At 44.5% G+C, this 24,745-nt stretch overlaps 1 protein-coding gene across 1 annotated transcript in view; it reads right to left on the bottom strand.

The window, feature by feature from the left end:
• Positions 1-24,745, bottom strand: part of LOC137562605 (venom factor-like) — a 316,987-nt gene that overhangs the window by 156,898 nt on the left and 135,344 nt on the right. The window contains exons 18-23 of the mRNA XM_068274109.1: positions 23,446-23,554; positions 15,695-15,780; positions 14,040-14,179; positions 7,530-7,736; positions 7,019-7,079; positions 5,115-5,201 (exon numbers count right to left, since the gene is read on the bottom strand). Of these exons, the coding sequence (XP_068130210.1) occupies positions 5,115-5,201; positions 7,019-7,079; positions 7,530-7,736; positions 14,040-14,179; positions 15,695-15,780; positions 23,446-23,554 (690 nt within the window). The remainder of the gene's footprint in view (positions 1-5,114; positions 5,202-7,018; positions 7,080-7,529; positions 7,737-14,039; positions 14,180-15,694; positions 15,781-23,445; positions 23,555-24,745) is intronic.

Below are 24,745 nucleotides of genomic sequence, written 5' to 3'. Positions count from 1 at the left end.
TGGAGTGGAGGAGGGTGGCTGTGAAGGTGCAAGGGCAGCAGAGGATAAGGCGGCTGAAGATGCTGCACCTGGAGGAGGAAGAGGAGGTGGAGGGTGGCTTTGAGTTTGCGTACTGTTTTTCCTCATGTGCTCATCCCATTGGTGTTTGTGCTTCCTCATCAAGTGCCTTCGTAAGGCTAATGTCCCTAGGTGGGTGTTGCTTTTTCCACTACTCAATTTTTGGTGGCATCCTGCAATCTGAGGCAGACACACACAAAAATTTCCACACCGGTGAGCTGTGGGATGACGGCATTTTGGTGGTGATGGCAGCAGCTGACATTGAAGGGCACGTTGGCTGGCTGTCCCTAGGCGATACATGCCACCAGACACTGCCATGAGCTGTTTCCGACAAGCTCCCCCTGCTTCTTACAGCAACTCATCTCCTCCTCCTCCTCCTCCTCCTCTCTGACTCCCCCTCTGAACTGTCTCCCTGTTCATCTTGTCTTCTGGTATCCCACGTGAAATCCATGTCATGGTCATCATCATCATCGTCATGCACAGCTTTGCTTGTATCAGACACCTCCAATACTGCACCAACAACAGGTACTTCATCATCCTCACACCTTACGTCCATAGTGATGCCTAACTCAGACATATGAGGTGTTGTAACATCCTTAGCGCCTTCATCTTGGAACAATAATGGTTGTGGATCAGTAAATTCACCACAAACATGTGAATAACTTCTGTGACATGAGAAGTAGTTGTGGGGTGCCAGAATCAGAGCAGGAGGGGGAAGATATATCACGGTTCCATGCGAAAGCTGAGGAAAATGAGGTGTTCTGTGTTAGTCAACTACATAATTACAATTTTGGGGGTTAAGGGAATGTGCCTTCTGAACAGTGTGCTTTGGTCGGGGATGCACCAAATCATGACAGCACAACCTCTAACAGACCTGCGGGGTGACCTGCATCTGCCTGTTATTTTTTCCATATGGGGGGGATATGCACAGTAGTACTAAGAATATTCAATAGTGGTAGACAGTGTGTAATCACAAAGAGGCACACAATCAGTGTCAAATACACAGCAGCTGTGTTTGTGTGTGTTTGTATCACAGGGATGTGTACTTTAACACACACAGCGATATCTTATAGTACTTTCAAGCACAAATACAGTTGCAAGCTAAGCACTGCTTATGATACACAGTGTGCTGGCTTGCTTACAATAGTTAGAGGAGTATAGTAGAACTACAAGGGCCAGCAACTGACTGTGGCCTGTATGCAGTGTGTAATCCACCCAGATATCAATAACAGATTAACAGATACAGTTGAAAGCTAAGCACAGTTTATGATGATAGACAGTGTGCTGGCTTGTAATAAGAGATAGAAAAGGATAGTAGAACTGCAAGGCCCAGCAATGACTGTGGCCTGGCCTGTATGCAGTGTCACACACACACAGACACACAAAGAATAGAACAATATGAGCCCTCAAAATGGCTTTTCCTTTGGGCTGCTTTCAGCAATAAAGAACAGCCTTGCCTACTGTGTCACCCACAAAGAGAGCTATGGTATAGTAAGTTAAATAACACAAATACAGTGAAAAGATATGCACTGGTGTTAATACAGTGTTCTGGCGGACTACAGCAAGGGCCAGCTGAGACTGTGGGCTGTATCTATGTAGTGTCACCCACAAAGAGAGCTATGGTATAGTAAGTTAAATCACACAAATACAGTGGAAAGATATGCACTGGTATAATACAGTGTGCTGGCGGGCAGACTACAAATGCCAGCTGGCAACTGTGGGCTGTATCTATGCAGTGTCACCCACAAAGAGAGCTATGGTATTAAATCACACAAATACAGTGGAAAAATAAATGGTAATACAGTGTGCTGGGCATGGCAAAGTACAGCAAGGGCCAGCTGCGACAGACAGGGCTGTATCTATGCAGTGTCAGTGTCACACACACACACACACACAAAAAAACACATCAGAAGAATATTAGCCCTCAAAAGAGCTTTTTTTTTTGGGTGCTTTCAGCAACAAAGATCAGCGAGGAGCAAGCTAAAAAGAGCCTAACTAACGCTTTTCCTATCTCTCCAGCAATATCTCTCCCTTCCTCTCACTACAACAGCAGTCATAGATTGAGAAAATGGCAGACGCTGCTGCGTTTTTATAGGGGGGTGGGGCTGGGGTCCAGGAGAGAGTGCAGCCTAATTGGCTGCCATGTGTCTGCTGACTATGATGTAGAGAGTCAAAGTTTAGCCCAACGACAAGGTATAGGGGGCGGGTTGAACGCTCTATGGGCTCGATTCACAAAGTGGTGCTAACCCAGTTAGAGACTTTAGGGGCTCGATTCATAAAGCGGTGCTAACCCAGTTAGAGACTTTAGGCATGATAACCATTGCACCACGCTGGTGAAAAGCCAGTTTAGGTGTGATAAGTTTAGGTGTGATAAGTTTAGGTGTGATAAGTTTAGGCATGCTAAGTTTAGATAAGTGTAGATAGCATGCAAAGTCCCGCACGCAAAGCAGCGCCATTAAACTCTATGCAAAGTGCACCAGACTTTGCTAGCGCAAAACGTTTGATCAGCTGTGCACTGCGGTGCTAACGCAGTTGGTGCTTAAACTTATCATGCCTAAACTTATCACACCTAAACTTATCATGCCTAAACTTATCACACCAGGGGCTTGATTCACAAAGCGGTGCTAACAGTTAGCACGCTGGTGAAAAGCCCTTTATCATGCCTAAACTCAGTTTAGGCATGATAAGTTTAGGTGTGATAAGTTTAGGTGTGATAAGTTTAGGCATGATAAGTTTAGGTGTGATAAGTTTAGGCATGCTAAGTTTAAGCGCCAACTGCGTTAGCACCGCAGTGCACAGCTGATCAAAAGTTTTACGCTAGCAAAGACTGGTGCACTTTGTATAAAGTTTAATGGCGCTGCTTTGCGTGCGGGACTTTGCAAGCGATCTAATCTTATCTAAACTTAGCATGCCTAAACTTATCACACCTAAACTTATCACACCTAAACTTATCACGCCTAAACTGGCTTTTCACCAGCATGGTGCAATGGTTATCATGCCTAAAGTCTTTTAGGCATGCTAACTGGGTTAGCACCGCTTTGTGAATCGAGCCCCTAGGGCCTGATTCACAAAGCGGTGCTAACAGTTAGCACCCTGGTGAAAAGCCCTTTATCATGCCTAAACTCAGTTTAGGCATGATAAGTTTAGGTGTGATAAGTTTAGGTGTGATAAGTTTAGGCATGATAAGTTTAGGTGTGATAAGTTTAGGCGTGATAAGTTTAAACACCAACTGGGTTAGCACCGCAGTGCACAGCTGATCAAAAGTTTTGCGCTAGCAAAGACTGGTGCACTTCGTATAAAGTTTAATGGCGCTGCTTTGCGTGCGGGACTTTGCAAGCGATCTAAACGTATCTAAACTTAGCATGCCTAAACTTATCACACCTAAACTTATCATGCCTAAACTTATCACACCTAAACTGGCTTTTCACCAGAGTGGTGCAATGGTTATCATGCCTAAAGTCTCTAACAGGGTTAGCACCGCTTTGTGAATCGAGCCCCTAAACTTATCATGCCTAAACTGAGTTTAGGCATGATAAAGGGCTTTTCACCAGCGTGCTAACTGTTAGCACCGCTTTGTGAATCAGGCCCTAGGGGCTCGATTCACAAAGCGGTGCTAACCCAGTTAGCATGCCTAAAAGACTTTAGGCATGATAACCATTGCACCATGCTGGTGAAAAGCCAGTTTATTCGTGATAAGTTTAGGTGTGATAAGTTTAGGTGTGATAAGTTTAGGCATGCTAAGTTTAGATAAGTTTAGATCGCTTGCAAAGTCCCGCACGCAAAGCAGCGCCACTAAACTTTATACAAAGTGCACCAGTCTTTGCTAGCGTAAAACTTTTGATCAGCTGTGCACTGCGGTGCTAACGCAGTTGGCGCTTAAACTTAGCATGCCTAAACTTATCACACCTAAACTTATCATGCCTAAACTTATCACACCTAAACTTATCACTCCTAAACTTATCATGCCTAAACTGAGTTTAGGCATGATAAAGGGCTTTTCACCAGCGTGCTAACTGTTAGCACCGCTTTGTGAATCAAGCCCTAGGTGTGATAACCATTGCACCACGCTGGTGAAAAGCTAGTTTAGGCATGATAAGTTTAGGCATGATAAGTTTAGGCATGATAAGTTTAGGCGTGATAAGTTTAGGCGTGATAAGTTTAGGCATGATAAGTTTAGATAAGTTTCGATCGCGCGCAAAGTCCCGCACGCAAAGTAGCGCCATTAAACTCTATGCAAAGTGCACCAGACTTTGCTAGCGCAAAACTTTTGATCAGCTGTGCACTGCGGTGCTAACCCAGTTGGTGCTTAAACGTATCATGCCTAAACTTATCACACCTAAACTTATCATGCCTAAACTTATCACACCTAAACTTATCATGCCTAAACTTATCACACCTAGGGCTCGATTCACAAAGCGATGCTAACCCAGTTAGAGACTTTAGGCATGATAACCATTGCACCACGCCGGTGAACAGCCAGTTTAGGCGTGATAAGTTTAGGCATGATAAGTTTAGGTGTGATAAGTTTAGGCATGCTAAGTTTAGATAAGTTTAGATCGCTTGCAAAGTCCCGCACACAAAACAGAGCCATTAAACTTTATACGAAGTGCACCAGTCTTTGCTAGCGTAAAACTTTTGATCAGCTGTGCACTGTGGTGCTAACGCAGTTGGCGCTTAAACTTATCATGCCTAAACTTATCACACCTAAACTTATCATGCCTAAACTTATCACACCTAAACTTATCACACCTAAACTTATCATGCCTAAACTGAGTTTAGGCATGATAAAGGGCTTTTCACCAGCGTGCTAACTGTTAGCACCGCTTTGTGAACCAGGCCTTATGTGTTTACTACGTTAGCCTTACGAAGGCACGGATAGCTGCAGTGTGTGTGGACTACCTGCCAGGCGAACCGTTTGGACCATCTCTAGTGCCTTAACGTATCACCTCAGATTGTTTACTTACACCAACACAGGTTTGCACATGTAAAAAAAAAAAAAAATAATATGTAAGATTTTTAATTGAAAAATTGGTTAAAAAAAGTCCTTTAGCCCTCACCTTGCACTGTGACAATTGTTTCAATTGGCGAATTGGGCACAACGTTTTTGAGATCCACTGCTTTGACTTTCACTTCCAGAGATCCACCTGCAGAACATAATATTAATAGACATTGCTTATTTGAAGTATTTTGAAACCTAGACACAACCTCTTGTCACAGGAGGGGAACACTTTATGCAAAGATTTGGTAATGCTGGATCAGCTGGATAGGTTACTGGTTATTTTTTTCTTTTGTTGCCTTTGATGTACGATTTGAGCCTTTGACAGGGTGTCCTATGAAAGGCCCAGTGCACACCGAAAACCTCTAGCAGATGTGCAAAACGGGGGTTTTTGAAGCAGATTTCAGAGCAATTCTAGGCAAGTTGATAGAGGTTTTCTAAACATGCCTAGCATTTTTTGGAGCATTTTTGTGTAGCAGATTTCAAATATTGTTACAGTAAAGCTGTTACGGAATAGCTACTGTAACAAAAACGCCTGGAAAACCGCTCTGATCTAGCGTTTTTCAGAGCTGTTTTCCACTTTCCTATACTTTAACATTGAGGCAGAAACGCCTCAGAAATCTAAAAATGCTGCAGCCCCCGAGTTTGCGTTTGTGGAAAAAACAAACCGCTCTGATGAGCACCATCCCATTCACTTTCATTAGCCAAGCGGTTTTCCCCCTGCAAGCGTTTTAAAAAAAACTCTCCAGAACCACTCTGGTGTGCACCAGCCCAGAGAGAGCATGCTTGCCTGAAGAGGTGAGTTTTTGGATTGCGCCTAAAAAGTTTGAGTGTGAGTGTGGGTGAGTGGCAGATGTGTTGATGGAGGGTGTTCCAGAGGAGGTAGAGAGGTTTGAGAAAAGTCTTGTAAGAACAGGTGACCAGAGAGGAAGACAGGAGAATGTTGTTAGTAGAACAGATATTGCGTGTAGGATGGTATCTGGAAATAATTTTATTTAGATAAGAAGGACCCAGGTTGTAAAGTGTTTTGCAGGCCAGTGTCAGGATTTTAAATTGTATCTTTTGTGTAACTGGCAGCCAGTGAAGAGTCAGAGTGCGATAGGGCTGGTGAAATGGGAGAAATGGATGAACCAGGGCCGTTTCTTGGGCAGTGCGTACGGGTGACCGCCCTGTGCGCAGACTGGCAAGTAAAGGAAGGGGGGTGCAGGCAGAAGGACATAACAGCTAGGCAGCTGGTGATGTGTGGTGCAGCCAAATGGAAGAAGCAGCTTACCAGCTTGATCACCTTCCCTGACTCCTCTTAGGCTCCCTGCGTCAGACGTCAAGTCATCATCACCACCGCGTGATGACACCTGATGTCCTGTAGCAATACTGCAGGCTGTCAGTGTGCGGTGCCCATGGAGGAGTTTGCTTTCCGGGCTCTATTCGCCTGTGTTCTCCTGATCCCTGATTCCTCCTGGATGAGCGGCTGGTCACTAGTAAGTAGGCAGATCTAAATGTGACCTGTGGCTGTGTGACTGTCCCTAAAGAGTAAGGGTTTACGAGTCCACCGGGTAAGGGGGTGCAATTTTACACCCTCGCCCTGGGTGCAATTTATCCTAGAAACTGCTGTGGGATGAATAGTACATTGGTAACTTACCTTACCACACTCCAGCCACACAATGTCCTTCTTCCTCCTCAGTGTCCAAGTCTCTATCGCTCCAGCGGCATCTCTCATCATGTAGCCCTTCGGTATGTGACGCAAGTTGCCACTGAAGCCATGGAGACAGATGCATGAGCCGGGGAGATGCATTTCTGGACTGTGGACAGGTGATTTACCTCTCCAGGGTCCGCTCATGACTCTGCAGTGCAGGGTGCCATGTAACCCGGTGACATCAAGTTTTGGGGGGTATAAAATAATTTAACAGATCAAAAGATTAACAATGCAACAACATTACAAATCTTTTTGTGGTGAAATCTACTCACCTCTCGCTTCGGGCTCCAGGATAACATTAGCTAGATTTTGCACGATCCGTTTTCCTTCCGGCTGGAATACAAAACAGGTTTATAAAGCTTTATTGGCAGACTGTAATAATATGGGTTTAAAGTAGACCTGAACTCTTGCACAGGACAGAAGGACAACAAAGAATCATTCACCTGTCCCGCGCCGCTCTGTATCAAGCCTCCATTCGCCCGCCGCCAGCTTCTTTCGGTTTCGCTGCCGGGCCACTGCGCCTGCGCGGCTTTGGCCACGCGTATCCTTTCTTTGCGTTCCCCGCTATTGCAGAGGGAATTGCGAAGAAAGGATACTCTTGGCCAGAGCCGTGCTGGCATCGACTTACAAGTCGAGGTACGGGCCCGAGCGGCGGCGGAGGAACGGAGACTCATTGAGGAGCGGAGCGGGACAGGACAGCTACTGGGGGCTTGGGGAAGCCCCAGGTAAGTGAAACAATGTGTTTATTTTATGTCTACAGTTCCGCTTTAATTGGTTTCTTACCACAACTTTCAGCTTCTTCCTTACACCATCCGCAACTGTGGTGCCAGCCGCCTTCACCTCCACATCATGATATCCCAGGGTCAGTGGAATGATGATGAACGGTATTGCCATAGATGAAGACTTTCTCAAAGTTATTTGTTGATGATATTTGCTTTTAGCAGTGGCGAGACTGCAAAATTCTTCATTGTAAGACCAGAATATTTTAAGCTAAAGAAAAGTAAACAAGGAGGAAGAAAACATGGAGATCATGAGCTTGGCTTTCTCAAGTAGAGAAGACATAAAAAAAAAAAAAAAAAAAAAAAAAAAAAAACACTACTTATTCAGTAATAAATACACAGTTTTATACCCTTTCCACAGAGGATGCCACGCAACTTTTAATAAATAGTTTTAAAATCGTTAAGCCAGTAAAATTAAATAAACTTTCCCCATAATGTAACTGAGGGCAAGAATTGGTTGCATAATAAAGGCAAGTTTTGTCATTTGAGGCGTCTACAATTGAAGAACAACCCAGAAGATTTCCACAACTACTTGAGGATGAGGCACCTTTCACACTACAGTGTTTTCATTCCGTTGCGTTACCGGTTTTTACCACGGGGCTGTAACGCTAAAGCAATGAAAGTCTATGGGACATTTCATACCTGATGCGGTGCAATGCGATGCGCTGGAAGTATCGCATCTGACACAAAAGCGTCAGCGCATTGTTGGTCTACATCCAGGGTGACATGCGTTGACTGAAAGTCATATAAGTCAGTGGCGCTGCAGATATTTTACATTTGTTCGTGTTGCGGTGCAAAAGCACAGTAGCAAGTTTTGTCAATACACTATGCGTATTTCCGCCACAGGAAGTGAGCGTTAGAGAGCCTCACTCTGTGAGGTGTTTAACTTGAATCCTTGTGCAGATCGCTTGATACTCCTCCCTGTATTGCCCGATGAAGCGGGATTGAGCCTGCAAAATGCGTTGCAAAAATTTTTGGGGGAGTTTCTAATAAATGTGTTTGACTGTCTGAATCACAGTCATTGTCGTGTCTGCTTGAGGGAGGTAAGACCACCGCTTCCTCCTTCATTTTTGCCATTTGAGTTAGTTTTTAAGCTAATTTAATCTAATCTTATACTTTTGGCGCCTCTGTTCATTGTATACAATTTTGAGTCCACCCTTGGTGGAGTGTTGCTACCCTTTTTTTCCTGTCTACAGAGAGTGACTTCTTAATCCTGAGTGGGGTCAGGATAATCTCTCCACCTGCCTTTACAGTGGTGGCCTGCTGGTGACCCTGACTTGTGAGTATCTAGCAATACGAATTTATTGCCGCCTTATCCAGTACGTATTACACTGTTGGGGCACTTGGTGTTCCCTGTTTTTATCACTTATACTTTGGCTTGCTGCCAAAAGTTACATTACCGTGCATTACCATCGGTATCTTGAAACCCTGTTTTTAGCATTGTGGTGCGATCCTCGGATCACACTGCATCCAAAACACTAGTTGCTAGTGTGAAACCGGCCTGAATGATGATAAGAGCCCAACTAACGCTTTCCCTATCCCCCAACAATGTTTCTTCCTGTCTCTCACTACAGCAGCAGCCAGAGACTGAGAACATGTCCGACGCTGCTGTGTTTTTATGGGGGAGCGTGGGTTCATGGGGGAGTGCAGCCTGATTGGCTGCCATGTGTCTGCTGACTGTGATGTAGAAGGTCAAAGTTTAGCCCAATGATGAGGAAAAGTTGGCGGATCGAACACGCTATGTGTTCGCTACCGGCCACGGACGCGAACAGCTGAAATTCACGTGAACTACCCGCCGGGGTGAACCATTTGGGCTATCTCTAAAGGTATGCATCATCCCTGCTGTGTTCTGCATCAGCAAGGGGCCGTTTCCATTAGAAGCAGTGCGATGTGGCTACATAGTCGCATCACACCGCGGGTGTCCTGAGCCCAATGCATGGCAATGGAACAGTTTCCACTGCGCGCATTATGTGCGGAGCGATCCGAGAATCTGCAGCATGCTGCAGATTCTCGCACCTCTGTCCCCTCCATACACTTTCACATCGGGGGATGCGGAAGTGACGCGGATGCCAGCGGAAGTGATGTGTAGCTGCATCGCATCACTTTCGCTAATGGAAAAGGGCCCTTAAGTGTAAAATAGTTAAATATTAAAGTGATCTAAAGTGATGTGATAGCAGCAAATATGAATGTCTAACCTCTTGATGTCTAATCTGTCCCCACATCATTTACCTCTATGGGCTTGATTCACAAAGCGGTGCTAACCTACTTAGCACGTCTAAAGTCTTTATACGCGCTAACCAGGGTGCTAATTAGGTTAGCACTTGATTTCTCAATCAGATCACGCGCTAACTTTGTGCGCGTAAAGTTTTACGCGCGCAAAGTTTTACGCGCGCTAAGTCCCATAGGCTTTAATGGGCACTTCGCGCGGTGCGCCCTGTGCTCTGTGCAGTACGCGCGTAAAGTTTTACGCGCATAAATTTTTGCGCGCGTAAAGTTTTATGCGCGAAAAGCTTGTTTAGACGTGCTAAGGGGGTTTTCACAGGCGTGCTAACAGTTAGCACCGCTTTGTGAATCAAGCCCAATGTCTGTTAGCACTTTATCTAGCTCCTGACGAAATCTTAATCAGATGAAACATGTTGAGCAGTGCTGCTCGGATACCCCTTTTCAAAATCCGAATTAATTCGGACCCGGATATCCAGATATCCGGATCCGGATCGGATATCCGAATCTGAACTTTTTGATATCCAAATAGAATCGTGGCCTTTCAATTGCTTTTAAAACTTTTTTTCAGGATAAATGAGGCATGTAGCATCATTTTTTTAAAGGGAAACACTAATTGATTATGTAGGGACTTAACCCCCCCCCCCCTCCCCCCCCAAAAAATGTCTGTCAATTAACATTAGGACTAGGTTCCAGACAGCGGTCATGCAGCCCACAGTGAGTCCAACCGCACAACTGGGACATGACAGTTTTCAGCCCAGACTTCTCCAAAAAATTATGCAGCAATTGTGTTTTGGGTTAAATATAGGTGGTATCAGCACAGCAGCAGTGGCCTATGGCACCCTGGCGGTGGGAGCAGCAAAGGCAGCAGGAGCAGGGCAATGCAGCAGCAGCAGGTGTAACGTCTGCCAGGAGCATGCCGGACATGGCATGTGGCACTTGGCACGTGGCTACCTGCCACGTACCAAGTGCCAAGTGCCACCTGCCACCTGCCACGTGTCAAGTGCTACGTGCCGAGTGACAGTCAGACAGCAGAGGAGAAGACACTAGTGCTCAGCAGCACAGCAGTTCTGTAGTAAGCTAACACAGTAGTCTATTAACTAACTAGCACTGACTGCAGTACTACTAACTACACAATAACAATGTAATCCTATTCCCTAACCTATACTGTAGCTAAGGCTAGCACGCCAGCAGGGAGCAGCTGGCCTAGTCTGTGCATAGCACACACACAGACACATAGCAGCAGCTGCAGCAGCCCTGCAGCACACACTCTGAGGGCCCTTTTCCACCAGCGCGTTTGCGCTGGCTGAATCGCAAAAACGCAAACCGCTAGCGATTTTACAATCGCTACGGTTTGCTTTTTAACATAGGAATCGCGGTAGGTAATTTCCACTACCGCGATTCGTTTTTTACTTGATCGCGATCGCGCCGCGGAGCGACTTTTGCCGCGATTTTGCTATGCAGTGCATAGCATAGCAAAATCGCGGCTGCGAACGTCGTGGAATCGGCGGTAATTGCGATTCAGCAATCGCTAGCGTTCAGCGTGAACGCTAGCGATTGCTAGTGGAAAAGGGCCCTGACTGTCACTGAATGAAATCAAGCTAGCTACCTAATAAACAATAGAACAATAGTGTAGTGATAGTGAAGGTGTTAATCACTGAACAGCTTTAGGTTTATCACTGTATACAGCACTTGCTAGGCCAGCAGCACTGGAGCATGTCTCTCAGTGAGTAGTGACAAGCAAGGATGAGGAGATTTCTCATCTTGGCACCCACAGGGGGGCTGGCCAGGGTTCCCTTCTGTGATTGGGTGCCAGGGCTTAGGCTGGGAGCCCTCTGATTGGCTCAATGAGGTCAGGAGGGGCTGGCCAGGGTTCCCTTCTGTGATTGGATGCTAGGGCTTCTGCTGGGAGCCCTCTGATTGGCTCAATGACGTCATGAACATCATCTCCATGGTTATGGTAACCGACCTTAATAACCGTCGGATTCCGGATTTTCAGTTAGATATCCGAATTAACTCGGATAGTGCTATCCGGATTTGGCCCAAGTATCTGAGTCGGATAGTGGAAAGAGTTCGGATTATCCGGGTGATCCGGATATCTGGAAAACGGAATCCGGATGAGCACCACTGATGTTGAGCACTAACTAACACTGTACATATTTGTGCACTCCTTTGTTCTACTGTTATCCCTCATATTGTTACTAAACAATTGAATTGGGGTGTTTATGGGTAGATGCACCAGTCGTGTTGTCTGAGTGTATATGTCAGCTGTGTCAACCACACGGCCCAGCAGCTTAATGCCTCATGTTTTGCATATACCATTTGACACACATTTATTGTACCCAACCCCCAATCGATTTGTGTCTCATAGTACTGATAGGTGTACCTTATCTAATCGATAACTATGTGTAGGTCTATCAGGGCTAGCTACACCCCACCTCTGACATACTGCAATGACTTACATGTGGGGGCATCAGCAAAGACACCCGCCTGTACATAGTCGACCTCATGTTTGCTGTTTTTAAACTATTAGGCTGGTTTCACAGTGGGACGTTACAGGCGCATGTTACAGCAGCCTGTAACGCACCCCACCGCACAGCAGTGAAAAATCAATGGGCTGTTCACAGTGGCCACGTTGCGTTACAGTGTAACGCTGCGCCATAATATAACGTACTGCATGCAGTACTTTCTAAGCGGCAGAGCCGCATTAGACTGTTTGCACATGCTCAGTAACGTTGGGGAGGAGCGGAGAGCGGCCAGGCACATGGTTAATTAATATTCACTGCACTCAGTGACGTGCAGTGTTTACTTCCTGGAGCGGCCGCTCTGTGCGGCGATTGGCCAGCGGGACCACGTGATGCCGCATGCGCACAAGAGTACGCATCATGGCATCACGGACGCCAGAGTGAGCTGCACAACGCGGCTCACTCTGACGTCCAAAGCAGGGAGCACCAGGCCTTGCGTTAGGGGCACGTTATGCGACCATAACGTCCCCTAAAACGCAACGTCCTGGTGTGAAACCAGCCTTAAAACTATTTTAAAGAGAGCCTGTACTGAGTAAAAATATTTAAAATAAACACATGAGGTAACTTCAAATGAACATTACATAGTTACCTTGCCATCAGTTCCTCTCAGAAGCTCACCATTTTCTTCTGGCAATAATCCCTTCCAATTCTGACAACCTTTTTTTTAGATCTGAAATATATCAGTTGCTGTCAGTAAAATATCAGTTGCTGTCAGTTATAGCTGAGAGGAAAACTGATGTACCAGGTAATGTCCATGGTTCCCTATGGCTCAAGTGGGCGATGTTACAGTTTAACAGTGTGCTGACCAGAAAGCTGTTATGGGTAATGGCCATTTTCAAAATGGAGGACGGAAAATTCCCTTGATCACAGTGAACAAACAGGACGCGGGACAGGAGAAAGACACTGAGGAGTAGACAACATGGAAGGTAAGTATGACTTGTTGTGTATGCTTATTTTTACTTTGAATTTTCAGTTCAGGTTTTCTTTAACATTTGTATATGTAATAGATATATGGTAGTAATCTGCTTACCTATTAATTAGCACAATTAGGGCTGATTGGGTCAAATTTGACTCACGTGTTGCTACTGTTTATTCCCTGTGCAATCATTCGGCATCATTACAAGTGAGTCAGGACTGGGTCAGACTACAGTGTAACGCACACTGATAAGAAATTACAACTATAAAACACTTTCCTAGCAGAAAATGGCTTCTCAGAGCAGGAAGGAGGTAAAAATGGTCAATAGTTCATAAACTTTGCTCTGGCATACTTCAATGAATGTGTCATTGAGCAAAAACAATACAACAGTAAAAACTTAAAAAAGTAGATTTAAATATAAAATAAAACTGTGCAATATTTTAAAAAGTCATTTTTAGGAGAGGAAGGATAGATACAATTGTTTATTTCATAAGTTTATTTTCACCTCTGGTGTCCTTTAATCTCTAGTTATCTGGCTTGCAGTCACTGCCATGTATCCCCTTTACTTATTTCTCTCTGCCTCAAGCACCATAGGGGAATGATAGCTGAGTGAGTTGTGCGCCCCTTCCTACACTGTGCCCTGAGGCTGGAGCCTCTCTTACCTCTGCCTCAGAGAAGGTAAAATTGGCAATAGGGCAATAAAAACTGAATGTGTGTATGCACCCAATCGCTCCATATGCAAATCTCATGCAGGAGTGAAGACATGCTTTGGGATGGAATCTCTCAGTTAAAAAAAATCAACCACCAGCAATAGTCAGTTCTAACTAAGCTGATAAGAGGTGGATAAACTTACATTAAGGTCAGTGTTGCCATAGTTGTAGAGAATGGCCCGTATCTCCACCTGCTCATTCCTGACAACAGCATATGGAAGTCTGAGGTCAATGAAGAAGGACTGGAAGACCTGGATATCATATGGTTTGCCCACACAGATTCCTGCAAAGAACAACACAGGAGTTAGATGAGATGTTTTTGGATCCACATACCTCTGTGTATTGTCCGTTCCTCTCCGTGTTCCCCCTGAGCCATCCCCATAATTACCTCTTTAAAATTTTAACTTTTGGCTAAAGTCAAATTTTCAGACAGGAAGAGGCAGGCCTGCTGCAATTTTGCCCTCCCATCTCCTTCCAATCCCCTCCTCTTCCCCACCCCATTCACTGCCCTTAAAGGACACCTGAACTGAGACACATATGGATGGAGGCTGACATATTGACTACCTTACAAACCATGTAGTTGCTTGGCTGTCATGCTGATCTCTTTTATATATATACCAGCACAAATACTGGCCGCTGAGTGGTGGCAGTCCAACCACCTTTGTGTACATGGCGCCTGTATGCTAGAGCCTACAGTGCCTAGTGCAAAATGTGGCCTTGAGCAAGGCTGGGTTTATACTTTTTCCACCCCTAGGTCAAGTGTCATGTTATTTCCTATCAATAAGCAACAGAGCCCCTTTCCACGTAGAGCCCCCGCTTCTGTGTGTAACATTCATGTACAGCAGTCCCTCTCTTTTATGTACAGCTGACGTGAGCAGCATCTCTCCTCTTCTTCCATATGTTGCTCCTCATTTAACCTCTTGATGACCGCGGTCTTAAACCCCCTAGTGACCAGGCCATTTTTTACAAAATAAGCCACTGCAGCTTTAAGTGCTCGCTGCAGGGCCGTACAACTTAGCACACAACTGATTCCCCCTCCCTTTTTTACCCACCAACAGAGCTTTCTGTTGGTGCACTATGATTGCTCCCAGGATGTTTATTTTTTTTTTTTAATAAATATTATTTTTATGAAATAATACAATTTTTTAAATTAGTTTTTACAAGTCCCTCCCTCTCTCTGCCTGCCTATGACAGCGATCGGCTGTCATAGGCTTCAGCCTATGACATTGGATCGCTCCAGTCTCCTCCAGGGGGGCAGGCATGTCACACGGCTGTCCCCAGTACAGCGCTGCCTTAGATCACAGCGCTGTACAGTGTTCTTAGACGGTGCCTAACAGTCTCCTAGTGGCAATCACCGCTGGGAGGCTGATGATGGAGTGGAGCTCCGTCATTCAAGCGGGAAGGCACGTGCGCGATGCCCTGCAATCTTCGCCCCAGCCATTCACGCCAATAGGCGTGGAGTGGTCTTGGGACTGCCGCGCTGCTCACGCCAATCGGCGTGGAGCAGTCGTTAGGCAGTCAAAGCTTCCCTTTGACATTTGAAGACTTTGCTTTCATATTAAGGAAATCTTTTACCTTGTCCAACCACCCCCTGGGCAGCCAGCCAAAGCCTGAGCTTTGTGGCCTTTCCAGGAATCTGGCCCTGGGCCTACATGGGCCTACATGAGCTTTTAGAACACTGTCATGTAGAGCAGGTGGATCCGTGATTTGCATCTCTGTGCAGAAGATTTCTCAATAAGGACAGGTAGGTTTCAGTTTACCGTTAATCTCTATGTTTGTATGACAAAATAAAAATTACCTTTATTTTCAGACAAACTCACTGGCAAAACCTCCCATGTGGTTATTGAATCTTTCAGGATAAGAGAAATGATCTTTGTTGAAACACTGTTAAAAAAGAGAGGCCAAGCAGGGTTACAGTCTGGTACAATAATCAATAAAAACATGTTCCCCTACTCTTTCTTGCCCATACAGTTAACCTACATGCCTCTGCTCCAGAGTAATGTCATTTTTGTAAGAATCACATGGCCACTGCAGCATAGGAAACAGCATGTGCTAGGGAAAAATAAAATATTTTCTGGCAGGTTCGTGAGCCAATCGGGCTGCGAGAATCTCATTTATCAGTTTCATGAAACTATCATTGTGCTGGCACTGCATCTACCCTTAATGGGAATCTGAAGTAAGGAAACTTAACTCACTTCAGGTTTAAAGCCCGGTGCTTAGTTCATCCCGTTGTTCCTGGGCTGCCTTGGGTTGAAGTTATTCAGCCTGTTGGGTGAATATCTCTTTGACACTCCTTGGGAAGCCTTTGGAACTACTCGCGTATCTGAGTAGTTCCAAAGATGAGTGCATCTGTACTGCTCATGCGTTAGTCCTGGTTTGCACATGTGCAGTGTGCATGTGCTCATCTATAAAAATACTTGGGGACGAGCAGTTCTGAAGGCTGCCTGAGGAGGGCTGAAGACCTAGGAAGATGAATAACTTCCCCCAGCGACGGCGCTGTACTGATTGGATGGCACGAGAGCTTGGATGGCTCTATCGTATCCAGATATCTGGATAACTGAAGTGAATTTCTCATTTCGGATTTGCTTTATGCAGGGCTGAGGCAGAGGTTCAGGAGTGTCCCTGCCTTGTTGCCCAGCCTCTTGCAGAGTGAAGCATGCTGGAACAACTCCCCTCTCAGCCCTGCCAGGATACTTCTTCAGCCTGTCACAGCATCTCATCTCTCAGTACGCGCACTTCAGGGAGGAGTCATAGAGATGAGAAAAAGAGAGAACACCAAGAGCCCAATATAGTGTAGTATGTACTGGTAAGGTATAATTGATAGAGTAATAATATTAATTTAATACTCACAAACCAGGGTTACCAAGTAGGCAACCACTGTCAAAGCAGGTGGGGAGATTGTCCTGACCCCACTCAGGATTAAAAAGTCGCTCTCTGTAGTTGAAGAAGGAAGGGTACAACCCTCCACCAAGCGTGGACTTGATGTAGATAATAGGATAACAGAGGCGCCAATAGGATAAAAAACACTAAAAGAACTTAAAAACCCATTTTGGTAATAGAGGAGGCAGTGGTGGACTCACCCCCTCCAAGCAGAACACACGACTGTGGATTTTCAGTCAAAACAATTTTATTGGATACTCCAAATAAAGTGCAACGCGTTTCACGGGATACAAACCCGCTTCATCAGGCAATAACAGATAGGAGTAAACAGCATCTGCCAGTATCATCATCACAGAGGCGCTCAGTGTTGATGATACTGGCAGATGCTGTTTACTCCTATCTGTTATTGCCTGATGAAGCGGGTTTGTATCCCGTGAAACGCGTTGCACTTTATTTGGAGTATCCAATAAAATTGTTTTGACTGAAAATCCACAGTCGTGTGTTCTGCTTGGAGGGGGTGAGTCCACCACTGCCTCCTCTATTACCAAAATGGGTTTTTAAGTTCTTTTAGTGTTTTTTATCCTATTGGCGCCTCTGTTATCCTATTATCCTCATAGAGATGAGAGGTGAGTTCTTCCAGCACACTTTACCCTGCAAGCTCGGTGGAGGGAGGGGACTACTTAATTCTGGTGGCACATAACTACTTAGAAGGGGGGCTACCTAATATTGGGGGCTCATATGACCATCTATGTAGTTCAAAAGAAGAGAAACTATATAGGAGCACCACATACTGCATATAAATTCCATAACGTTTAATAAGTCCTCTTTAGGTAGTAAAAAGCAATAAGCAGTGTGGATAAACTTTGAAAATTTATTAAAACTGATAATATATATACAAAAAAAGAGTTGGGGGTTGTACAGTCTTGAGAAAGCCCAGACTGCAGAGCGAAACAATGATAGACCTGCCTCCGCACCTCTCATTGCTATAATCTGTGCCTAATAAGCATAGGATTATTGATTTTTCTACCTTAAAAGAATACTATCGATTGAAACGACTTTTTTTTTTTAATACTCTATATTAGTGTACACATTACCACTAGTGCTAGGGGCACTTTATTTATTCACCCAGGTCTCTCTCTCGCTATCCCTGCTTAAAAGTTCATTTCTCACACATCTCATAGTAGTTTGGGTCATCCTGAGCTGCTTGGTTACTCTGTCACACAGCTCACAAATATATTTCACTGTGTCACTCACAGCATGCAGCAGACATGAGGAGAAATAGGCTGATCTGAGGTAGTAACAGGTAACTAAATGAGCTGTAATATTGCTGAAATATAACTAGCTATAACACTAGTCTGTGTTTACACTCAGACTGGTTGCCTGGCTGCCTGCCTGCTTGTGGTGATTCACCCCAGGCTGCATCCACTTTACAAGCTGCTGAGAGGGGCAGACCATTGTCTACAATTAGCATTATTAGTATCTTTATCAGTCAAGAGAAGCAAAGATAATAAACACATAGAATATTTAACCCCTTACCACCATATCAAAAAGATTCTTTCAGCAAGGTGATAATTTAACTATAAACTGAAGAGTTGATAGCAACTCCCATGTGCAGAGACATGGTCTAGCCCTCTGGGAGCCCAGTGTTTAGATACATTTTGTATCCAACACTGACGCCAAAACTGACGGAGGATTTTACAGCTGAGAGGAACAGCTGTGTGAGGAATCAAATTGCTCCTAGTACTTGCCCTAATGTGTGCTACAACATACAGCATTTCAAAATAAATGCATACATCGATAGTATTCCTTTAAGAGGACTTATCAAAAGATATGGAATTTATATGTGTGATTCTCCTGGACTGTTTCTCTTTTGTTAAACTACATGGATATTGCTTTTCTATTTGATCTAGAGGTTGCACTGCAGTTTCATTGAATTTATAGGACAAGTTGACAAGTGTCAGGTGTGCATCTTTGTTATATATTATATGGCCATTTATACTGAAGAGGGAGCTACATAATACTGGGGATACTACCTTCTATCAGGGGCTTAACTACAAATCATGCACCCCCCCCCCCCTGTTGGAGCCACAGGGTGAGTTTCTCCAGCACGCTCTAAAGGCAGTAGGTGGTGTGGGGACTAGCTAATTGTGGTAGCACAGCTGGCTATCTATACCAGGAAGTGGGGCCGCCTTATACTGGGGGCACATCATGCTATTTATACTGGGGAGGAGGGCTAACTTACACTGGGGTAAACCTTGCTATCTAACCTGGGAAGGGGGTTGTCTAATATAGGGGGCTTATATGGCAATCTATACTGAAGAGGGGAACTACTTATGCTAAGAGAACACATACTGCTATCTATACTGAACAGGGGGACTACTTAATACTGGGGGCACATCCTGCTATCCATATTGGGGATGGGGCTACCTACTACTAGAGATGGCCCGAATGGTTCACCCGCAAACTTATTTGCACAAACTTTGGTGGTTCGCGTTCGTGAATGAACGCAAACTTTATGGCGGTTCGACCCGCCCCCTATACTACATCATTAGAGTCAACTTTGACCCTCTAAATCACAGTCAGCAGGCACAGGGTAGCCAATCAGGCTACACTCCCTCCTGGAGCCCCCCCCCCCCCTTATAGAAAGCAGACAGCATCAGCCATTTCACTCACTCGTGTGGCTGCAGTAATTAGAGAAGGGAGAGGTGCTGCAGAGACATTAGGGAAAGCTTAGTTAGGCTACAGTTAGGCTTGTTAGGTTGCTCTTTCTTGCTGATACTTATTGCTAAAAAGCACTCCTCATCCTCAACAGCTCTTTTAAGAGCTAATGTTGTTCTTGTAATCTATTTGTTTGTGTGTGTGTCCCACAGACACTTGTGTTGCATATACAGCCCTGTCAGTCAGTCTTAGCTGACCTTGGCCCCTTGGTAATTCCTACCGTGCCACTGCCAGGCCCAGCACATTCATTGACTACCTGTGTGTGTGACAGCTGCACATTTGTAATACCCATCACTGAATATACCTACCTGTTGTTCAGTGCACCCACCCACCTACCTACGTGACCACACGCAGTGTCACTGCACCTGTTCACGGAACCTGTGTGTGTGTGTGACATCTGCACATTTATATTACCCATCACTGCATATACCTACCTGTTGTTCAGTGCACCCACCCACTTACTTACGTGACCGCACGCAGTGTCACTGCACCTGTTCACGGTACCTGTGTGTGTGTGTGACAGCTGCACATTTGTAATACCCATCATTGCATATACCTACCTGTTCAGTGCACCCACCTACCTACGTGACCGCACGCAGTGTCACAGCACCTGTTCATGGTACCTGTGTGTGTGTGTGACAGCTGCACATTTGTAATACCAGTCACTGCATACCTGTTCACTGCACCTGTGTAACCGCACATTGTTGTACCAGCAGTCACTGCAACCTGTTCACTGCACCTGGGTAACCGTACATTACAGGATCTTCTCAAAAAATTAGCATATTGTGATGAAGTTCATTATTTTCTGTAATGTACTGATAAACATTAGACTTTCATATAATTTAGATTCATTACACAAAACTGGAATAGTTCAAGCCTCTTATTGTTTTTCTTATTGATGATTTTGGCATACAGCTCATGAAAACCCAAATTTCCTATCTCAAAAAAATTAGCATATTTCATCCGACCAATAAAAGAAAGGTGTTTTTAAAACAAAAAAGTCAACCTTCAAATAATTATGTTCAGTTATGCACTCAATACTTGGTCAGGAATCCTTGTGCAGAAATGACTGCTTCAATGCGGCGTGGCATGGAGGCAATCAGCCTGTGGCACTGCTCAGGTGTTATGGAGGCCCAGGATGCTTCGATAGCGGCCTTAAGCTCATCCAGAGTGTTGGGTCTTGCGTCTCTCAACTTTCTCTTCACAATATCCCACAGATTCTCTATGGGGTTCAGGTAATGAAAGTTGGCAGGCCAATTGAGCACAGTAATACCATGGTCAGTAAACCATTTACCAGTGGTTTTGGCACTGTGAGCAGGTGCCAGGTCATGCTGAAAAATGAAATCTTCATCTCCATAAAGCTTTTCAGCAGATGGAAGCATGAACCCACTTTTGAACCAGAAACAGAGGCAGAAGCGCCTGACCTGGGCTACAGAGAAGCAGCACTGGACTGTTGCTCAGTGGTCCAAAGTACTTTTTTCAGATGAAAGCAACTTTTACATGTCATTCGGAAATCAAGGTGCCAGAGTCTGGAGGAAGACTGGGGAGAGGGAAATGCCAAAATGCCCGAAGTCCAGTGTCAAGTACCCAAAGTCAGTGATGGTCTGGGGTGCCATGTCAGCTGCTGGTGTTGGTCCACTGTGTTTTATCAAGGGCAGGGTCAATGCAGCTATGTATCAGGAGATTGTGGAGCACTTCATGCTTCCATCTGCTGAAAAGCTTTATGGGGATGAAGATTTCATTTTTCAGCAGGACCTGGCACCTGCTCACAGTGCCAAAACAATTTCGTTGCTCCTCGCCGCATTAAAAGTGGTTAAAAACAGTTTAAAAGTTTGTTTATAAACAAACAAAATGGCCACCAAAACAGGAAGTAGGTTGATGTACAGCATGTCCACACATAGAAAATACATCCATACACAAGCAGGCTGTATACACCCTTCCTATTGAATCTCAAGAGATCATTTGTGTGTTTCTTTCCCCCTTCAGCTCTCATGCACTGAAGTTTCAGGCTGCTCCTTTCTTCCTGCAAACAGCTTTGCCTTTGTCTGTAATTCCTCAGTATGTGAAAGCCCAACCAGATCAGAGGACGATTTATCCAGCTTGTAAAAGATAAGAGAGAAGAGAGAAGCTGCCCTAATCTAAATAATACACAGGCAGTGTGCATAGAGGGGCCTGAAAGGGGGAGTTCATAGCAGAACCACAACACTGAAGAGCTTGGCAGCCTTCCAGACACAGGCCGACAAGTCTGACAGGGGAAAGATACATTGATTTATTACAGAGACTGTGATAGTAGAAAGTGCTGCAGTAAGCCAGAACACATTAGAATAGCTTTTGGAACTTGTAGGATGATAAAAAACAGGATGCAATTTTTGTTACGGAGTCTCTTTAAAACGCTGCTTTGCGTCAAATCCAGATTTTTTCCAGGGACTTTTGGCATGTATCCCACTCATCCATGCAAACACTCAGATGTTAGACCCCTTGAAACATCTTTTCCATCACTTTTCTGGCCAGCATAAATGCTTCTAGTTTTTAAAGTTCGCATTCCCATTGAAGTCTATTGCGGTTCTCGAAAGTTTGCGCGAACCAAACTTTCCAGGTTTTGCGAACCGAAAATCGGAGGGTCGAGCCATCTCTACCTACTACTGGGGTACATCCTGCTATATATATTGGGGAGGGGGTAGCTACTACTGGGGGCACATTTGCTACCTACTGGAGCATGCACAATTTAGGGGGGTTTGCACTTTGGACCCCCCCCCCACTGTGCTAGTGAACCTTGACATGATATAATAGTATTATACAATGCTAGAATACAGCCATGCTTATACATGGACAGGAGCATGGCTATGGTAACATGTCCGACAATTTCTTTCCTGATATGCTCAGAGGGACTCTGCCTGGGAATCGTGGGGTTGAGGATGATGTGTGAACCCTGTGGATCATCCAGAGGCTTATTTCTACTGAGGTATCTATTTTTTATTATTTTTTTCCCCTTATGGACCAGGGCAGTTTTGACAATTTAGCTTTGTCCCTATTTAATCAGCAATAACTTTATCCCTACTTATGACACCTAAATGAAATACAGTATATATCATTTTTTTCAAGACAAACTAGGCTTTCATTGTATAGCATGTTGTCCCTTGAAGAGTTTAGTTTTCTATGCATTTTAATGGGAAAATGAGGAAAAAAATATAAAAAAAACCACTTTTCTCAGTTTTACCAATTGCAGTTTAAAAATAAAAAGAGCTACTGTAGATAAAAACCCCCCCACAAATTTTGTTATCACAAAACTTAGATTGTGCTCCTGTCAAATTTTATGGTGAGGATATAATCCAAGGAACAGGTCGCTGCAACCACTGCGCCTGTTGTGATCGGGACTCGGGAGAAGAACAACAAAAAGCCAGGTAAATGTAGTAGAAAAGAATTCACCGATCTCAGGATAAAAGTCCAATTTTTATTGAGCCAATTGTGGACAAATAGCAATACAGCCCATGCGTATCGGAGCAAACTTATGGCTCCTTAGTCATAGCTATGAGCTATGCGTTAGCTACGCGTAAGCTGTATTGCTGTTTGTCCACAATTGCCTCAATAGAAATTGGACTTTTATCCTTCTGAGATAGGTGCAGCAGAATTCTTATCTGCTACATTATGGTGAGGATATTTGATTCTGAAATGATGCTACAGTGGGTATTTTTAACTATGAACTGAGAAAATAAACGTATATTTAATGGTAAAAATCGATCTTATAGACTCAGGGAACTTATGTTCCCTTTCACCAATTAGTACTTCAGATAGGACTGGAGGTGTGCACAGGAGCAATGCCCAACCGTGCACAGCTGTGCTTCAGCTACAAGATGTATATCTACATCCTCGTTGCTTAGATGAATTCACAGAGGACGTACTGTAGAGGTGGATAAAGTGGTTAATGAACCTCTCGGGTAAATAGGCACTCACCCATTTATTTCTGGTTCATTCATTGTCTCTATCTTCCAATGCCAGCTTTCTGGGAACTCGGTTCTGGATAGTATGTCGTCATCAAGAATGTATTGAAGGTCTTCATCACCTGGATGTGTGACCAAAATGTACAGTAAGTACCGGTAAATAACGTCAAGCAAATGAATCAGCACTGGCTGCAGAAAAAACAGAAACTTTATGAAACTCCATGTCGGTAAGTAGGAAAGTCCTCTGCTCATGCCGCATGCCATTTAGGCTGCATCCACACTGTACTGAGGAAGGGCACACAGCCCCAAATAGCATGGTGACGCTGCAGAATTAACAGAGGACTATTCCACTTTAAGGGCCCTTTCACACTGGCAGCTGACAAGAGGTGAAGTCACCGCCTGTCAGCTGCTCTCCTAAACCCACTGGGCACTTGTTAGCGCTTGTTACCAGCACTGTACAGGCCGCCCTCCCCCCCATGGAGTAAGATCTGAGTGCTACCTCAACCGCGCTCAAACTAGGTATGTTGCTTTCCGCCGCTGCCCAGTAACACCACCACAAGTCAACGAATGACACACATGGTGTTTCAACCGCTGCAACTCGGCTCCATTTAACCATTTATGCGCCTGGATGTGATTGTCATGTCCAGGCGGCTGCTCTAGTGCTGATGATTGCGTGTGGTGCCCGTGCCACCCTCCGGTAGCCCGGAGATCAATGAGTGGGAACAGTGTTCCCTTTCATTGATCTAAGTCCCCGGCAGAAAAACCGACGGGCTTCTCATCAGAGGCCGCTGTCTTTCTGACAAAAAAAGTTTCCCGTCCTCTATATGCTTCCTGGAAGCTATCAGTACGCTTCCAGGACTAAAACTAAAACTACATCTACATACATTTTTTAATAAAATAAACCCACATTATTACATTTAAAATTAACTGTTTACCTCTCACACCGGAAATTACCCAAATAAAATTTTTAGTGAAAATAAAAAAAACAATTAAAAAAAAAACAAAAAAACTTAAATAGTTACCTAAGGGTCTGAAGTTTTTTAATATACATGTGAATAGGGTATATTGCGAACATTTTTTAAATTATAAGCTTGTAAATAGTGATGGATGGAAAACTGAAAAAATGCACCTTTATTTCAAAACAAAATATTGGCACCATACATTGTGATAGGGACATAATTTACATGGTGTAATAACCAGGACAAATGGGCAAATAAAATACATAGGTTTTAATGATGGTAGAATGTATTATTTTAAAGCTATAATGGCCGGAAACTGAGAAATAATACATTTCTTAATATTCCTGTTTAAAT

The sequence above is a fragment of the Hyperolius riggenbachi genome, chromosome 3 (assembly GCF_040937935.1).
Source record: "Hyperolius riggenbachi isolate aHypRig1 chromosome 3, aHypRig1.pri, whole genome shotgun sequence".
Taxonomy (NCBI): Eukaryota; Metazoa; Chordata; class Amphibia; order Anura; family Hyperoliidae; genus Hyperolius; species Hyperolius riggenbachi.
This window is presented reverse-complemented; position numbering and strand designations above follow the sequence as displayed.